Raw genomic sequence first — 18,259 nt, forward strand, 5'->3', positions numbered from 1 at the left:
GGATCAAACATGGGCCACACTAACCTTAGTTGCTTTGGGAATGAAGTCTATGTAGTATATGTGTGCCCCCTTCCTTTTACTGAAGAGTTTCAAGCCAGCAGCTATTCCTTGACCTCAGACCACAGGGCAGAAAGGAATTTGTCAGAACTTGATGGGCTTTGCAAATAGACAGTGGTGTGTATTACTGCTAGTGTCCCCCTGGACTGTAGAGCAAGCGGATGGAAGGTCAGAACAGCCTAGTGAGGCTGGGAAATGGTTCTGAGAATGCTGAGTTGGGCCTGGGAAGACACAGGTTATACACAGCTATGGACTATGCTTTGAGGGAGGGCTGTGTCTCTCTTTATTCTTATTAAAACGGCTTCTTTCTTTCCTCCCCTTAGGAAGGGACAACAAAAATAGGAAGGATCGATTCAGACGAGGAGCAGGATATTGGTAAGTGACTGCACATTTGCATCTGACTTTTGTGCCTGAATAAAGGAAGCTGATGACCGTGAGGCAGAAAAGGAGTCTCTGAAGAACTGGTTAGGGGTTCTTTCTGCTGCTAGCTTTTGAGTTGAAACTTGGAAGGAGGCAGCTTATGTGGGGGAGGCTTTGAGCTCTTGGTGGTTTTTAGGTGGTAGGAGTTTTTTTGTTGTTGCTGGGCTTGGAAATATTCTAGGTGTTGGAACATGTAAAACCGGAAGAGGCATTCTCCTGAATGGTTTCTGAACTTAAGTTGCCCCGCCTCTTCAGTCCTTCAGGGCCAGTGGATTGAGAGAGACCACTGCACGATCACTAGCACTTGTGGTGTGGTCATTCTCCGACCTACCCAAGGGGCACGCTGTACAGTCAATGGCCGTGAGGTCACTGCTTCCTGCCGTCTGACACAAGGTAAGGCTGTCTACCTCCCAGGGTATATCTGGATGAGTGATAGGCATCTTCAATCTGATAGGTCCAGAGTGAAGCAAGAGTCAATCATCTGTTACTCAGCCTCTTTACCCAGAGACCTGAATATTTTCTAACATCATAATCCTCATTCTAGGACCCAAGAGTAGACAGTGATTCATGGAAATTTGTGCTTGTTTATCTAAACCTCAGTTTCTTCATCTGTGATAATGGGAACATAGGACAGGATTGAATGAAGCCTGTCTTTTTTGAGTTCTTGGTAGTTTGCTGTAAAGACTTTGTGCCAGTGTGCCTCTAGTACTAATCTATTTAAATCCCACTCTCTGAATCTGAACTCAGAGCCCTCCTCTTCATGAAACTTTTTTGATTACACTACCTGGAATTTTTCTTGCTGTTTATTTGATTATAACTGTAAGATGTATAATTAATATATATCAACTTAGCTTGTTGTAGGCATGAGTTTATCTCATCACAGTTTGTGTCAGGGCATGATTATGGACTGAACTCTGGCTTGTGTGTCATAGGAGCCGTCATAACACTGGGGAAAGCCCAGAAGTTCCGATTTAACCACCCAGCTGAGGCCGCTGTGCTGCGGCACCAAAGGCTCAAGGTGGGCATGGCTGTGATTTCTATGTGGCGGTTAGGGAAGCTTCGGCATTACCCTGTTGGAATCACTGCTCTTTTCCGTGTCTCAGGTTGGAGAGGCTCTTGGCAGCAGTGGCTCTTTGGAATGGCTGGACTTGGATGGAGATGTCAGTGCCTTGAGACTGGGTCTCTGTCCTGTGCTCAGAAAGGAGAGGTGAGAATCTGCTGCTGTAGCAATAGAGTCTCCTACATTTCCTTCTTAGTCCAGAACGGAATAGAGTCTCCTACATTTCCTTCTTAGTCCAGAACGGAATGGCAATTGGGAAAGTGTTGTATAACAATGAAGGTCTGAACAAATTTGTTCCAGATTGACTTGGCCAAATGTTGTTGCTTGAAAATAAAATGTTCTCTATAGGCTTGGGCATTGAAGACCAATCTTGTGGCATAACCTATGAGGTTCTGGAACCTTTAGGAGGTATGACAGAGCCCAAAGAAGTAGGTCACTGTAGGCATGTTATTGGGGGTACATCTTACTCACTTCCCTCTGTCCCCTCTCCACTTCCTGTTACTATGAGGTAAGCCGCTTTGTAGCACCACATGTGCCCCTAGCCTTACTCATGCCCAAACTGCAGGGTAATCTCCCACAGACTAGGATTTCTGAACTGGTAGGCTAAGATGAATCCTTTTCTCAAGTCATTTCTCTCAAGGGTTTGATACAGCAATGAAAAACTATGAGTAATTTGAGAATGCGGAGCTGGCTGCTGAGTTTGTAGCTGACAGGGATGTAGCCACGTCCCTCAATCATGTCCTGCTTGGTATATTGTCTCTCTTCTCACTGAAAGACATGCATCTCCCCTGTTGGCAAGATTTATCTGTGAACAGACATCTTTGGTATTGCTTCTAAACCTTACTTCCCCATAATTCTTTAAGTCTCAGCACACCTGTATGTGAGCTCCTGGTATGTATATCTGTTAGCCTCCAGATTATATAGCTTCCTCTGCAGCTTTAAGATGTATCTCTTTTATTCTCTCAGCCAACAATGCAGAACTATGCACATGAGGGATCAGGACCTATGGGAACAATGAGAAAATGTTGAGATCTGCTCTCTCTCCTGCTTCACCTGCTTGGTGATAAACTTTGAAGTCTTGAGTTAATTTATATACAGTTGACAGCAGCTGGTTTGCTCCATCATTATCCTTTGTATACAGAATCCTTTCCAAAACTGGACACCTAGTGAGTTTGCTCCTGGAAGTTCCTTTGTTCCTTTAGCCAAACTGACCTGTATGTCAGGTCTAACTGTAGGAAAGTCATCAGGACATTCACTACCAATGAGATCACTAGCAAGACTTCCAAGGATTCGCAGCAGGTTCTTGTGACCCTTGGCCTCTTTAGAGGCATCCAGCTCCTTCTTCTGGCCTGGAGCATTTGATTGATGAAGATGGTCTCATCTGACACTGATAGGAGAAGATATGGATGGGGGAGCCAGGGAGCAGCAGAGCATCTTCACAGAGCTGCTCACATGATGAGCAGTGCTGCAGCAAAGGTTTAGGGTCAAGGTCTAAGGGGCCCGTGGAGGAAGAGCAAGCTGGAAAAGCTGACACATGCGATGAGAATTGAAGCCAAGAAGTAGGCGGGACTGAGGCTGAAGTTCTTGTTTTCTCAGAAAGAACTCCTTATTTTGTACGGAAGCCATGAGAGAGAATTTGTTTTGGATAAGGTTTCATTGGGAAGAGTGCAGAGTTCACAGGGAACAACACTGCAATTTGAAGAGCTATGGATATAGAAAGGTGCACTGGAACTAGGTGAACTGATTCACATTTAGCCCTACCACATAAAAGCTGTGTGACCTCAGATGGCTCCCTTGCTCTTTGAGCCTGTTTCCTCCCCTCTAGAGTAAGCATGATTATCCACTTCCCAGGATCCTGTGGGAAGGACTGGGCGAGTTGAACAGGCAGAACACCCACATGCCCATGGCCCACTGGCTGCCTGGGAGAGCTGCCTTCCTTTCTTGTGCTCTTGCGTCAGCCAGCTCACCATCCTCCCCAGAGAGCTCTGTAGACTCATCTTTCCTTTTAAATATCTTCAGGACTCTGTAGCCTCATGGCCTTTCACTGACACCGAGAATGCTCTTTTATCCATCTGACTGTGAAGGGCTTCAGAGTCAAGCCTCCCTCGTGGACTGCCCTCACCATTCACCACCAGCTTGAGGGCCCTGTAGGCTGGGCTGGGCCTATCCATCTACTTTAGCCAGCATCTGGTGCCAGCCTGTGGTCAGGTGGTGTGACCCTCAAGCTAATGACTGGGCAAAGGGGCCAGGTTGTGGAACAGACCGCAGAAATTGCGTGACCCAGTCTGGATTTGTGGGCAGACTCTTCTATTCTGAACCCAGGCTTGGCTTCAAGGCTGCCCTCATCCTAGGCTGCTATCCCTCATTTATATCTGGAGGAGCATTTGAGAGGGCCAGAGCTTTTTCTAAGCCATTGTTTTTTTCTTGTAGTAGTGATCTGGACTGGAAGAAATTTTGTCCTGGGAATCTGTTGCCTATGTTCTTCGAATTCTCTTGATTAGGGTTAGGGTTAGGGTAACGGTTAGGGTAACGGTTAGGGTAACGGTTAGGTTTAGGGTTAGGGTTAGGGTTAGGATAAGGGTTAGGGTTAGGGTTAGGGTAAGAGTTAGGGTAAGGGTTGGGTTACAGTTAGGGTTGGGTTAGGATTAGGGTTAGGGTTAGGGTTAGGGTGGGGCAGGGCGGGGCTTACCTTTAAATGTCTAGAACCCAGAAGAGGTTCTCACTGCTGCTGCAGTAGTAAGTAGCTACCACTAAATTCTGCTGCAGACTGTGAGGCCCCAAGGTAGCAGAGGACAACTGCCAGAGAACAGTGGAGAATATAGCAGAGTCCTGGCAAGTGGTTGGTGACCAGGGTTAGCAGTTTTCCTTCTCAGTATTTCTGAAGTTTTTTCTGTATTTCCTGGGGGAATTTTAGTAGAAACCCTTTTAATTCTTTCATTTTTAATGGAATAGCTCTTCTGTATGTATATATTTGCATGTATACATGATTTTGGGGGAGGGTGTATGTGTGTATGCATACACATCATGAGAGAGAGAGAGAGAGTCTAAAGTTGTTATCAGTGTTTCTCAAAGGCTTTACTCTATTAAGGCAGGGTCCCTTTCTGACCTGAGCTTGCCAGTTACAGACTAGCCAGTTATAGTCGTGCCCTAGGTACTGTCTCTTCTGTCCAAGGGCTGGGATTACAGGTAGCTACCATGCTTGCTTGGTTTTTATGTGTATTCTGGGGATCCAAAACTTGCCCTCACATTCATGTGGTAAATGATCTACCCACTGAGCCATCTCCCAAGTCTGGACAAGATACTCGATTTAGCTAAAGCATTATTTTTTATCTTTTATTTTACTTTTTATTTTTAAGGCAGGAAAACTAGCCTCAAACTCATAAACCTCCTGTTTCTGCCTTTAGAGTATTAGGGTTAAAGGCATGTGACACCACACTCAGCTTTTTGTACTTTTAATAAAGTATTTGTTTTACTCTTATGATTTCCTTATGAGCAAGGTGTGGTGGCACAACTAGGAAGGCAGAGGCAGGTGGAGCTCTGTGAGTTCAAGGCCAACCTGGTCTATATAGATAGCCAGGGCTACATAGAGAGACCCTGTCTCAAAAACAAAACAAAACAAAACACCAAAGCAAATAAAAATAAACAGCAACCAAAAATATCTGTTTTACTCATGATTTTCTTATGAGAGTGAACTTGGGTTTCTGCTAAACCCACAATTCTAAGAATATGATAGTCTAATGTCTGTTCTCTGCTCCTGTACTATGACGTCATGAGCTGCCTATGACAACACACCTATTTGTTCCAAGCTGCCAGATGTCTGAAGCCCCTTCTACCTTGCTGAATTCAGGAGTGCTCTCAGAAGGTTGTTCGTCTCCCATCCATTTGTCCTGAGTTAGGTTTGCTTGGGTGACTCTGAGCTTTTTGTCACAGGAGAGTGCTAGAAGAGCAGTGTGACAAGGACCAGCAGCCATCAAGAAATAGCGAGTTAACTTCCAGAGCCCAGACTGAGCAACAGCAGTGCCATGTGGAAGCTCTGAAGCAGCAAGCCGAGGAAGGACAGAGTAGCGTCCAGGAGGAGCTAGAGCTGGGCCAGGCACATAGCAGCTGGCAGATAAAAGACAGTAGGTGTCCTCACCTAAGGTCGGCTTCGTCGGCCTTCTCCATTTCATGCTGCCAAGCTTCTGCATTCTGACCTTGGTTGTCTTTGTGATATGATGGACTCTATTGTACTGGGCATTCTCTTCCTTCTTTTAGAGACCTGAAGCTCACACAAGGGGCCTGGAAACAAGCAAGTGGACTTCTCTATGGCCCCTCAGAATGATGCACCTTCTGCTAACTCCCTCCAATGGCACACTTCTCTGTGCATTTCTACCCACCCCACTTGTCCACTGTTCAACTGAGGCCTACACATCTTCCTTTTCTTCCCCTTCAGTAAAGAGGCCCTGTAGCTCTCCCTTGCCACGCCGCTCTATCCAACCCTCTTCACCTCTTACTGCTCTTGCCATGGCTGGAGATGTCTGAGTCCAGACATCCATAGGCAGGAAGTGCTGACCTTCTCTCTGGGTATTTTTGCTTCCCAGACCAGCAGTGTCTACTCAGAGAAGAGACCTGGCTAGCCAGCTTACAAGAGACGCAGCAAGAAGACGACTGTGGAGAAGAGAAAGAACTTGAGGCCTTTGTGGCACCTGATGCTTGGCTTCCAACAGTTCCTCAGACTCCACCATCCCCACTGGTCCAAAGCCAGAAGAGGGTGGTGCAGCCTCAGTGCTTACGTAGACATACTTCTTGGGCTACAGTGTGGAACATCAGGCAGAAAAAGGTATCGTTCCAGCTGGAGAAAATTATTAAGAAGCGCAGGCTGCTGGAGGCCCAGAGGAGACTGGAGCAGCTCAGTGCACTTTTCTGGAGCCAGGATGATGGTGCTTCCAGGGCCCCAAGTTGGGCCTCTAGCTCTAACACATCAGGCCCAGGTTCTCAGCGGAGAAGCAGATGGACAGCTTGCAGCTCTCTGAGTCTCCAAAGGCTTGGCAGCCGACGCCTGCCCCAGCTACACAGGTACCAGTGATGTCCCCAGGAGCCGTGGCTGGAGTTAACCCAGCTTTCTAGGAAGTGCTGCTTCAGTCTGTGAAGTGGCTAGGTGTTCATTCCTCCAGTCCTTCTGGGCTTGTCTTTGTTTGCATATGTTAAGAATCAGGCTGCTGCTTATACTTTCAGAGCAGCTGCTGCTCCAGCTCAATTCTTCTTTTCCAAGAACTCTCCTCATTTGCATGTATGTGTGCTTTAGACCTAGACTGTCCAGATGTAGTTTATGTGTCCTGCCTCCACCCTGACCTGACACCTGACACCACTCCTACACCCCCACATGTGTGGATCTTACTGTTGGCTCCTTCACTCCCTGTTGGCTGTTACAGGGGGTGGGGAGTGTGTTATCTCCCAGATTCCTTGGAGTGGAGGCCTGTGTCCTGTTCTGTGTGTCCTTAGCCTGGCTCAGTAGAGTCATACAATGTCTGTCCCTGTCATGTTTTTTCACTTCTCTGTGCTTCAAATAACTGGGCAGGCTAGCCAACTTTTTACAATGGAAACCATTCAAACATGCAAAAAGTTCAGAGACTTATGGAGTATCTATTTTGAGCAATTATAAAGATGTGCTGTACTTTAGAGTCCCACCACCCTATCTTCCAAAGGATTTAAAGCAATAGCATGTCATTTCAATCCCTGCATCTTTAAGTATGTATCTCTAAAAATATAAACTGTTCTGTCATACCTACCAAATCATACCTGCCAAGATTAGGTTATAGCTTGATAGATGCTAGCACCTGGGTCACACTCAGTTTTCTCAAGTTGCTTGAAGCGTGCCTTGATTTTCCATATTGAGATCTAATTGGATTTATAAACCACCTGTCACTTTAAGTCTGAAGTTCCTGTAGTCATTCTTTCCTATTTCTTCTTATCAGTATGCAAAATGGGTCAGTTCTATAGATGCCACACCATAGATTTATCCGTTTGATTCTTTATAGTATTAAAATTGTTTTCCTCACATAGCCCATTGCTTGAAATATAGGTCAGTTAAACTTTTCCCTGGGATAAAGCAGTTGGGGGCGGGGATTGAGCAACATGTATCTGAGCCCTCTGAAAGCCAGGGCTCTGTTGTTAACAGTCTGCTTTTGTATGTATTGGTCTGAGGGGTGTAGGGCACAGTGAGTAGGTGGCCTGCTTCCCAACCTCTTTCAGAGTAACTAAGTAGTTGCCATATTCCGTATACTGACACAGGGGCATTACTGTTCTGAGATGGCTTTCCTTCCCTTCACAGTGCTTTCATGAACTGGGATCCTTCTACCATGTCACCATCTATGCCTGACCTGACTCACCGAATGCCAGAAAAAACCTTGTCAACAGATACCATTCCTCAGGCTACGGCTTGTTCTCCAAGGACAGGATGCCTCCATTCATCACGGTGGAGGAAGTTCTCTCCAGCCAGGAGAGCCTCTACCCAAGGCGCCTGTCTCACTGTGAGCCACAAATCTGTCCGTAGCCAAGAAATTGAGTCATTGGGTAAGCAGCCCTGTCAGATGTCATCCCAGGGCCAATCAACTAAGAAACAAAAACCAAGGGATGGTTCAGGGACCTTCACCCCTGCTGCCCAGACCAGAAGGGCTAAGGGACTAGTAGCCTCTGTCAACACACAAACTGGATGGCAAGAAGAAGGGAGCTGTGGGACCTACAAGGCTCCTAAGGAAACTACTTTCCATTCTATGGATCTCAGTGGACAGGCGCCAGCAGCTGGGCATAGAAAAGTAGTCAAGGCTTTTCAGGCAGAATCCAAACTACCTCCTCCAAGCAGGGCATCAAAAAAGTATCAGAGGGTGCTGGCAGCTAGGGCCAGAGACATTGCCAAAAAGTTCTCTCATTTGCCTCGTGGCAATCCTTTTAAAAAACAATCTAACGCAGGGGATCCAGACATACCAGCCTCCTTCACAGATTCTAGATCTATAAAGGACCATGGAAGGGAAGAGGACAAAGATTTATCTGACACTGAAAGCAGTTATTCAGTGGATTCTCTTTCTTATATCTATGCCAAAATCCCAAAGAAACTGCTGAAACCAGAGGACCTTCAGGGAAAATGGGATCTCCCTGATCCAGAGAACTCTGAAAGTGACAACAGTCAAATATCTGAGGATTCACTTGCTGGGAAAGGGCACCAAAGCCTTCCAGAAAACTCTAGAGGTGAATATTCCATGGAAAACCATGGACATTCAAGGACTAGAACTTCAGTCGCTGTGCGGGGTCTCCCCATGACCTCAGACAGTAGGTTACGTACTCAAACATGCAGGAGCTTTTCCTTGGACAGCCTGATTGATCCTGACAATAGGCAAGGGGTGCCTTTCCTTGGTTCTGCTGACGAGATGCCTACAGAGACTTTTTGGCATCTGCAGACTGCCACCCTATCTGCAATAGACCAGGAGGCAACAGATAGCCCTAGCCCTATCAACCATAGAATGGGACTTGGGGTAAATGTTCTCCTGCCAAAAAGCAATTCATTTTACCTTGATCCTCAGTCCCAGCCCCATTGTGAGCAGCTTGAGTCACAAATGGAGACAAGCTATTCCGAACAAACCAACCCTCTCCGAGCCATTCAACTTTCAAGAGAGAGCCCCCTGTTATCTGTGGATTCGTGGTTTTCTTGTGACTCTAAGGTCAATCCCAGCAGCCCTTCAGGGGTCATACATTCTTTATGTCCAAGTCCTGACATACATGAAATTCAGTCCCATGGTGAGAAGCCCAAACACTGGTTAAGTATTGAAGAAGTAAAGCCACCAGGTACCTACAAACTTCCCCAAAGCAGTACTGAGCCACCCTGCAGTTCAGATTTGTATGCAACCTCTGCTTCTGATACATCCAAGCCCTCAGTTTGTGAAAGCCAAGAACTCCTTCAGCTAGGAGTTGATGGATTTTTTCAGGGCAGAGAAATGCCTGACATTACCAACCAGGGCATCTCTGAAGAGTCCCACAATTCTGGCATGTCAAGTGTGCTGGCTCCCTCTACCACCTCATTCACTCATGTATGTAGTATTAAGAAGGACTGGGCTGCCCTTCATCAAGAATATCTCCTTGAGCTCTCTGATTCTGTTTTTGAAGCTGTAGGAGAGCCCAGGTCAGCTTTCCCTTTCTTGGAGGAAGACTCCCTGGCTGAAACTTCTGATAAAGTAGACATTCAGTTGTCAACTGGCCCTAGGTTATCTAGAAATTTAGATTTCAGCTCCTTTCCCGTCCACCTATCCAAAATCAGGCACTTAAGAGCAGAGAAAGACCTTGATAGGCTGAGTGCCAATCCAGAAAGTGCTTCTGATCTCTTCAGTACTGTTGAGAGGATGAGTTATAATGGGTCATACCCAGCAGACATAAAGTCACTGACTTATGGATCTATAAATGCACAGGGCTATACAGCAGGAAATGTGATACCAAGTTCTGTGACAGAAGCATGGGAAGTCAATCAGACCAGCATGGAAGGATGCCTTCAGGGTGGCAGTCATTCTGCACTAATAACTTCCTCTGGGCAGAAAAGGGATTACCAGAATCCTGACACCTTAGCCACTGAAGTAGACTATTTACCTCAAGATGGTGCTCTTCTCAGGAAAAATAGTACAGTTCAACCAGGACTATTAACTCACAACAGTCACCAGAACCCCCTGCTGGAAGAGAAGGCAGCTACCCAGCAGTGCACTGAGGAATTAGCTGGAACACACATAGATGCCTGTTGTGCTTTCCCTTCAGGTCCAGAGCGGTTCCTGCACTCTCCCCCCTGGACCTCTTTCCCATCTTCCCTGCAGCCGCCTCCCCTGGAAACCTTCTATGTAACCAAAAGCAGGGATGCCCTGACAGAAACTGCCTTAGAGATTCCAGCCTGCAGAGAAGCCTGGGTGCCATCCCCACCCCCTAGGGAAGCCTGGGGCTTTGGTCATAGTCATCAAGTCCCTCAGAAAGCTCACTGGAAAAATAATTTACCCAAGTTGTCCCAAGGTCAGAATTCTAAAATTGCTGCACCTCAGCAGACAACAACAAAAAGGCCAATAGATATGAACACAGGGGAAGGTACTGAAGAACTGGGGAAACACTTCAGAAATACTAGAGAGGAAGAAAAACACGGTTCTGCTTACTGTTTTGTTGCTCAGAACAGACAGCATCTCCTTTCTACCAGACTCAAAGCTTGTGAGTGTGGAAATCCCCTTGGAATTTTAAATAAGGAGTCTGGCCTCTCAGTCCACGAGGACAGAAAAGGGGCCTCCACGGGGCATCACTGCAGCGTTGCCTTCAATGGCTCTGAGTCAAAGACTTTGCTCTTCATTTGTGATTCCAAGGCAAGTGGAGAAGAACAGAGTGCACTCCTGCCACAGATACAGTCCAGTGGTACGCACAGTCAGTCTCCTGGAGCCAAGTCTGATTTCGTTGGCAAAATCATCAATTTAGACCTGGAGAAGGTCATACCAGAGGAAACTGCTGTTTACTTGAAATCCAGATCACTCCACTGTCTAAGCACCCCTGTGATCATGGCAGGAGGTGGGAGTCCAACCCACAGGTGGGAGGGGAGGAATGAAACTGTGCTTCTTAGAGAAGTGATTTCCGAAGACATTCAAGAAGAGTTTAGTCTTCCAGGAACCCAGAATACCTGTAAAAAATGCCACCTAGTTATGTGCTCTCAAGAAAGAAAGCCCACTGAATGCAAGGCCCAAGAAATACAGTCCAAAGAAGAACCTTTGGGAGAGAAACAGAATAAAAGAGTTAATAATACCGATGAAATGGCTAGGCTGATCAGGAGTGTAATGCAGCTGGAAACTGGCATCTTAGAAATTGAATCCAAGCAGAATAAGAATCTTCATGCTTCCCACACACCAAGTACAGAGCTTATGCTCCAGGACTTACAGTACAAGGAGAAGGCTGACCATGACCCCAAGCTAGAAAGTTCTGAAGAACATTTATGCTTTGAGGATCAGCTATCTTTTCCAATACAGATAGAGGATGATATCTTTGAAGACAGCAGAGATAGAAAAATAGAAGGTAACAACGCAATTAGTAATAATACCCAGGTTCAGAAAATCATAGGAAACCCCTTCAGATCAAGGGACTATGTACAAACAAGGGGGTCTGGGAGTGAGCACTCATCCCCACCGCCTGGAGCAGACAGACTTGCTAGGGACTCATGCGATTCTTTGGGGAAAGGCACAGCTCTCAGAAAGCCTAGCAACATTTCCCTTCACTCTCCCAAAGCATTAGCTAGAGCTCTGCCACCATTGCAGCCCAGCATAGAGAGATCTGAGAAGGATGATGAGCATCTAAAAGCATCAGCTAAATTCCAAGACCAGACTTGGACCTTGGAAAGTCTTGAGGAACTGGAGCGTATGGAAAGTTTTCAGGAAAGCCAAATTGTTGTAGTCCCAAGTGATTCAGAATTGGAGGATGCAAAAACTCAAGGGGAAGTTGAAGAAATGACTGTGGACAGGGAAGGAAACTTACAGGAAAATGAGATGGTCTCATCAATTCAGAAAATTTCTATTCCCAGCCAGCAACAGAAGGGCATATTTTTCAGCCAGGAGACTGTCTGCCCATTCCATAACCAGACAGGCTTCTCTGCAGCAATTCCTTATGTGGAGCTGAGTGGGACCCAATCTGTGCATTCTCTAAGCTTTCCAAGAAGCTGTTTGCATGGCTCTAATAACAAAGGTGTCTCTTCATTTGATTACATATTAGAACCTGTGATGTTGAAAACTAATAGAAATTCTTTGGCAACTGGAGTAGGGGATCAGGATCACAGTGGAGAGACCAGAAGCAGTAGCCCACAGGAAAGTGTTTCAGGGGATGTTTCCACCACACACACTCCCTTGGATGGATCTGTAATGCCCATGGTCATGAGAGCTAATGGTCAATCTGTTACATCAGACAGCATTCTCCTAGGGATAGAGGACTGGATAACAGTATGCAGTAGCTCCCAAGATGACCAGGAAGGGGACTTCAGAGATACTTCCACAAGCTCGACTACCCAGGAAGGTTTGGGTTGTGAGACTGAGGCAACTGTACGAAAAGAAAGAAAAACCAGTTCCTTGGACAGGGTCTCAAGGCAGACTGAAAAGAGAGTCAGTTTCCTCTTAAAACAAGATAGTGACCAGGGTGAAGAGGAAAGGCAGAAAGCAGAGGAGAAGTCAGAAGACCAACAACTTCCTAACTCTGCTTGCTTAACACCCATGTCTGTACTGAAGGGACCTGATCCAAAGCCTCTGCTACTACCGGACTCCTCTATCCATGCATCCATATGCCTGGCTATCTTGGCAGAGATCAGACAGGCCAAAGCACAGAGGAAGCAGCTTAATAACTTTGTGGCTGAGGGGACAGTCCTTCCTTATGAGACTTCACAAGACGCTGAGTGTTTTTCAGAGGCTGCTGGTAGGTCTCAGACACAAAAGGTTAAGTTAGGGTGGGATAGCACCAGGAATGATGGTAAAGCACAAGGACTGCATTTGGCGTCTCCATCTGCTGTGTCTACAGACCTCTTTGCTGATGAGAGGAAAGCTCAGGCCAGTGCAGGGAGCTTTCCTCATCTGGCCAAGCCTGAAACTGACAGAGGATCACAACATCATTTGCTGGATTCCTCTCACATTGTTTCAGAGCTAGAAAAAAGATATTGCACTGGAAAACCAAGGCAATATTGTGGTGCAAGTGGATGGTCTGATTCTTCTGACGTCATAGAGAAAAGGAAAGAAACATCTAGAACAGAGTCCTCTGTTGATCCTTTGGTCTCAGACAGGCTTCTTTCTATACCAGCTGCAGAGCAGGATGGTAGGGTGGGATCAGAGAAAGTGTCTGTCTTACCTTCTCAAACTTCTTGCGATGGTCCTGGCAGGATTCTGCATGGGCAAGGTCAGTTGGCTGCATGGGAAACTGTAGAGGGAATTTCCTTTGGTGGGAAGGATAGTATCCTGGGTCATCAGGAACCTCAAAGTCTAGATAGCGCATGTGGAAGAGGCTCAGGTGAGATCTCAGTGATCACCCAGAAGGGAAAAGCAGTCCATTATGAGTGTCAGTCTATGATTCATACTGTTCATAATGCTGTAGACCTTTCTCAGCCTAAGCAAGACCATGTTCAATGCTTGGATGCTTTTACTGGCTTAGAAGAAATGAAGGCAAGTCCAAAGTCATGTGTTGTTGAGCCTGAAGCTCTAAGAAAAGTTGAAGCGGAAGCTAACATACGGCATCCTGTCAAGTGGGAAAATGTTGACTCTGGTCTTACAGAAACATGTGGGGCTGACAGCAAAAATCCATGGTCAACTCCATTTCTAGATCAGAGACCAAGCCTGAATTCCAGTGGGGTTAGAGAAGAGGCTCCAGGTCCATGCCCAAAAGAGTGCCTTGTCTTCGAGAGGAGCACTGGAGGCAGCAGGCCACTTGGCTCATCTTATGAGGAGGCAGAGAAGAGAACTATTCCTTGTCTTCACCCATGTGGTTCTCAACCCACTGCTGCTGGTAACGCCTGCCGCTCTCATTCCTCTACTCTGCCATGTTACAGAGATGGTGTCCTTAGGAAGGGGACCCCCTGGGCTGCTCCTCATCCTGACCACTCACCTTTCACGGTACCATGTAGGGTCTGGGAAGTGGATGGAGCAGGAGTGAGTTTTTCCAAAGACTCTCAGGTGTCTTTGGCACATGGCCTCAAACACAAATGTGGGCCAGTAGACAACAGCATTCCCAACCCACCCATTATAACTCCTGTCTCCTCTCCATCTCAAAACTGCAGTTGCCTTTCTACTTCAGACATGAGGGCAAATTGTCTCACCCACACAGTTGCTAGGGGAAGATCAGTGGAAGGTTCTGGGGAAGAGACTACAGGGAAGAAGGTCAGCACTGCTCCTGAGGATGCTTATCTATCAAGTCCTGCAGGCATGAGCTCTGAGCCACTGAGAACTTTGAACAACTCTGTGCATGAGAATACACAAGCATCCCAAACCATGCCAGAACCTCCTGTGGTAACTCAGAGACCACATACCCTAAATTCAAATGAATCTGTTGACAGTAAGCTGGTGATAGCAGCTCAGTTTGGACATTTAGAAAATACTATCAGATGCTGTTCAGAAAAGATGCAACCTTCCACTAATGTCAGGGGTCACGGTTGCTTGGCTCCCCAAGCCAAATTTATAGACATTTTGAAACATACCTGCCACCCTAAGATTGAGACTTCATGGGAAGAGGAAGAACAACAGAGAGACCAGGTCTCAGGAGATGGCAAAGACCATGCCCAGGTCAGAAATCTAGTACTTTCTAACGTTGGTGGCTTTGATGGCTGTCAGACTAGAGATGGTAAAAGAGAGGAAATAGTTGTAACCAAGTCGTCTGTATCCCAGACTTTCTTTTCAGACTTTGAAGCCCAAACTGAACCATCACAGCCTGATGCCCAGACTCCTAACCAGCTCTGCTCTGACAGGGAGCAGATGCCTCCCAGCCACAGGCACTTGCTTCCTGTGATTGCAATCTTCTCTGGCCCCAAGCATACGAGGTACTCCCCTAGACCAAAGTTTACTGTGGTCAGCTCATCTCGGTCTCTTCAAGAACTAAATTTGAGTGTGGAACCTCCTTCCCCAACATATGAAGATGCACAGGGGCCAAACAGCTTGTGGAGATCACATCTCAGTGGTCATTCCTCTGAAAAGCCAGTATCAACATCTCTGAAGATTCAGGATTATGGTCAGAAAGCTTCATATAACTTGAACAATAGCCACAATGATCACAGGCCCTTGAACCCTGTCATTCCTCCTTACCCAACATCTTCCACTGTGTCATGTATGCCAACCCCTGAGTTCTTGACTACCTGGATGCCTGGTGCTTTGGAACAGGCCCATCAAGGAAAGACAGATAAACTGAGTGTCCAGGGTATGCCAGAGAATTGGCATTCTCAGGCAGACAAAGAAATGGTACACTTTGGTTCTAGTGAATTAAGTCCCTCTGTCCTGCCCTCATGTCCACAGGAACCTGTACATATTGGTTGGAAGCAATATGTGTTTGGAAGTGCAGTTGATGTCTCTTATAGCCAGAAACCCCAATGCCTAATACAATCAAATATGGCTCAGTGTTCTAGCATGGACAGTGTCCTAGAAGGCAAGAAATCTCCATTTCCCTCTCATCCCAAGACCGATGCCCAAATCCAGGATTTGACAAACATACCCAATGACATTGAGAATGACCAAAGTTCAAATGAGCTGCCTCTGGCTGGAGGAAGTGCCATAGCTCAAGTAGATGAGATTGTACTACTCTGCCCACCAGAGTCAGGCTGTGCTGGGGGGGAGGCCAGTATGAACATCTTTGAGCAGGGAACACAGACCCTGGGCAGTAGGCTCCACTGGAATTGCCCTGATGCCTCTGTTCAGCCTGATGCCAGGACAATGTCAGACTCTGAGTTAGCCTCCTGGACCAACATGCACAACCTGTCTGTCCATCTTTCACAGCTTTTACACAGTACTTCAGAGCTGCTTGGGAGTCTTACACAGCCAAGTGTGGTCATAAAGGAACAGAATGTCAAGAATGAATCCCTAGACGAGGCCCAACAGGCCCTCATGATGGATGGTTCTACTCAGACCACTGTGGATGAGGGCATCCAAACGGATCTGGCCTTACCTCCTCTGGCCTTCCAGGGCCCAGAGGTCAAGTCTGAGGAAGTCAGTGTGATTCTTGAAGTAATAGACTCAGGTATCACCACTGTGGCTCAAGACAAGGGAGATGACCCAATGGTGTTAAAGAAGAGAGAAGCAGAGGAAGCAGTGGAACCCCCAGATCTCCATGAAGGAAGCACCCAGGATCAGCTGCAGATCCCTCCTGTGCCCTCACAACACTTGAGGTTTCAGAAAGCTGATCTTGGGCAGAACTTTACTTTCACGAGCTCCTCAGCTTCTCCTGAAGCTTCACTACCTCCAAGTCTGCAGCCAGAGGAATCTCGCGTGATGGTCAACCTGCCCAGAATCTCCCACCACTCAGGGCTCTCCCTTGATGCTTCCAAGTTCACCCAGGAGCCAAGTACCCAGAAAAGATTGCGTGGTTCAAGTGCTGTGCTGGTGGATAGGGCTTCCTCACCAATCCTTACATTTAGTGCCAGCATCCAAGAGATGAGCACCCCCTTAGCCTGTTTGACTCTATCAGTTCCCTCTACTCATCCTCTTGAAGACTTGCAGAAACTTGACATCAATCCAGATCTTGCTGTTGGTGACCTAAGGCCTCCAATGGATAATTCTCAAGCCACTGATGAGTCTGGTGTCTCTCAGAGAGTTGAGTCTCTCGATAGAGAAAGCAAGAGTCCCTTAGGAAAAAGCTCTGAGAGATTATTTCTTGATTCTAGCTCTCCATGCAGCCCACAGCAGAGCTCTAGTTTCTTAGGAACAGCACCTCAGCAGCTTCAGCCCAAGAGCACCACTGAAGACCAAAGCAAACTGCCATCACCACCACCAAAGCACAAGAGCCCGAAGCTAGATGACAGCTTTGTGTCTGAGAAGGCAGCTTCCATAGAGCATAGCCCACTAAAACCCAGTCAGTGGCAGGGTAGGGCAGCAAATAAAGATGGGAGCTCAGAGTTTATGGTGGAGCCACAACCCAATCTGGATCGACCTTCTTCACAGAGAGGTCTTCAGCCCCTTAGCCCTGATTCTACAGAGCTCCAGAGTCCTGCTGTAGACCCACCTCAGGCCTGCCAACCTCTGGAGACGCTCTCTTCTGGTCCATGTACACATATGGTCCCTGGTCCCCAGCATCACAACCTCAGGGACCTCCCAGTTCATAAAAATTTTAATAACTGGTATGGAGTTCAGGATGGACCTTGTGGAGGTCTGCATGTAGGTGAAAGCTTAGGGGTCACATGTGACTCCAGTTCTGTCGGGACACAAAGGCAACCTTCTAACAAGTATAGTCAGGACCAAGAGTGGCTTCAGTTGAAACAAATCCCCTTACAAGCTGGAATCCAGAAGCCTTCACTCAATGTGGAACTCACAGAAGCAAAACTACACCATGGCTTTGGGGAGACAGATGCCCTGCTGAAGGTGCTGCAGAGTGGGACAGGGGAGGGGCTTGCTCCTGAAGAACCTGCTGTGTCTTCCTGTGAGGAGTTCTGCAATAGGTAAGGGCCCCTGGCCTGAAGGGCAATGGGTGGGCAAGGTGAACTTCAGCTTGAAGGCCATGTAGGAATCAGTCACATTTTGTCTCAGGCAGAAAAAGACTATTGAGATCCTCAGGAGAGAGAGGGCTGAGCGACTTCATAACTTTCGTCGGACACGAAGCCTCAGTCCCCAGAAACAACTCTGCTTCCTGCCCAGCAAGGATCTCCCGACCTGGGAACTTAACTTGCCCAGCAGACGCAAAGAATACCTACAGCAGCTGAGGAAGCATGTTGTGGAGACCACTAGGTAAGGAAGAATCTGGAGCCTGCGGGAAGCAGGCTCTGTGGAGCTGGGACGGGAATTTGACCATCTAGAGGCTCTTCCATGTCTCTGGATGAACTAAGGTAGATGAGGGAGTCTGGGGCAAATGGAAATAGGATGTATAGGAGGGAGTGGGGTACAGGGGTACAGAAGGAGATGGGCAGAGAGAAGACATGGGAAAGTATTGGACAGAGAGAGTCCTGTGTGTTAGGCAAGTCTGTGTGCCAGGGTCCTAGAATAGTTTGTTCCTCCTTAGAAACCTCTCCTAAGAATGTAAAATGAT

General features: G+C 47.1%; 1 protein-coding gene across 2 annotated transcripts in view; it reads left to right on the forward strand.

The window, feature by feature from the left end:
• The window catches only part of Stard9 (StAR related lipid transfer domain containing 9), a 140,767-nt gene that overhangs the window by 53,468 nt on the left and 69,040 nt on the right, over positions 1 to 18,259 (forward strand). For both annotated transcript variants that reach the window (XM_052183314.1, XM_052183313.1), the window contains exons 17-24: positions 381 to 432; positions 733 to 870; positions 1,410 to 1,495; positions 1,581 to 1,684; positions 5,468 to 5,658; positions 6,118 to 6,592; positions 7,848 to 17,675; positions 17,764 to 17,961. In XM_052183314.1, coding sequence (XP_052039274.1) covers positions 381 to 432; positions 733 to 870; positions 1,410 to 1,495; positions 1,581 to 1,684; positions 5,468 to 5,658; positions 6,118 to 6,592; positions 7,848 to 17,675; positions 17,764 to 17,961 — 11,072 coding nt within the window. The remainder of the gene's footprint in view (positions 1 to 380; positions 433 to 732; positions 871 to 1,409; positions 1,496 to 1,580; positions 1,685 to 5,467; positions 5,659 to 6,117; positions 6,593 to 7,847; positions 17,676 to 17,763; positions 17,962 to 18,259) is intronic.

The sequence above is a fragment of the Apodemus sylvaticus genome, chromosome 5 (genome assembly GCF_947179515.1).
Source record: "Apodemus sylvaticus chromosome 5, mApoSyl1.1, whole genome shotgun sequence".
NCBI classification, from domain to species: Eukaryota; Metazoa; Chordata; class Mammalia; order Rodentia; family Muridae; genus Apodemus; species Apodemus sylvaticus.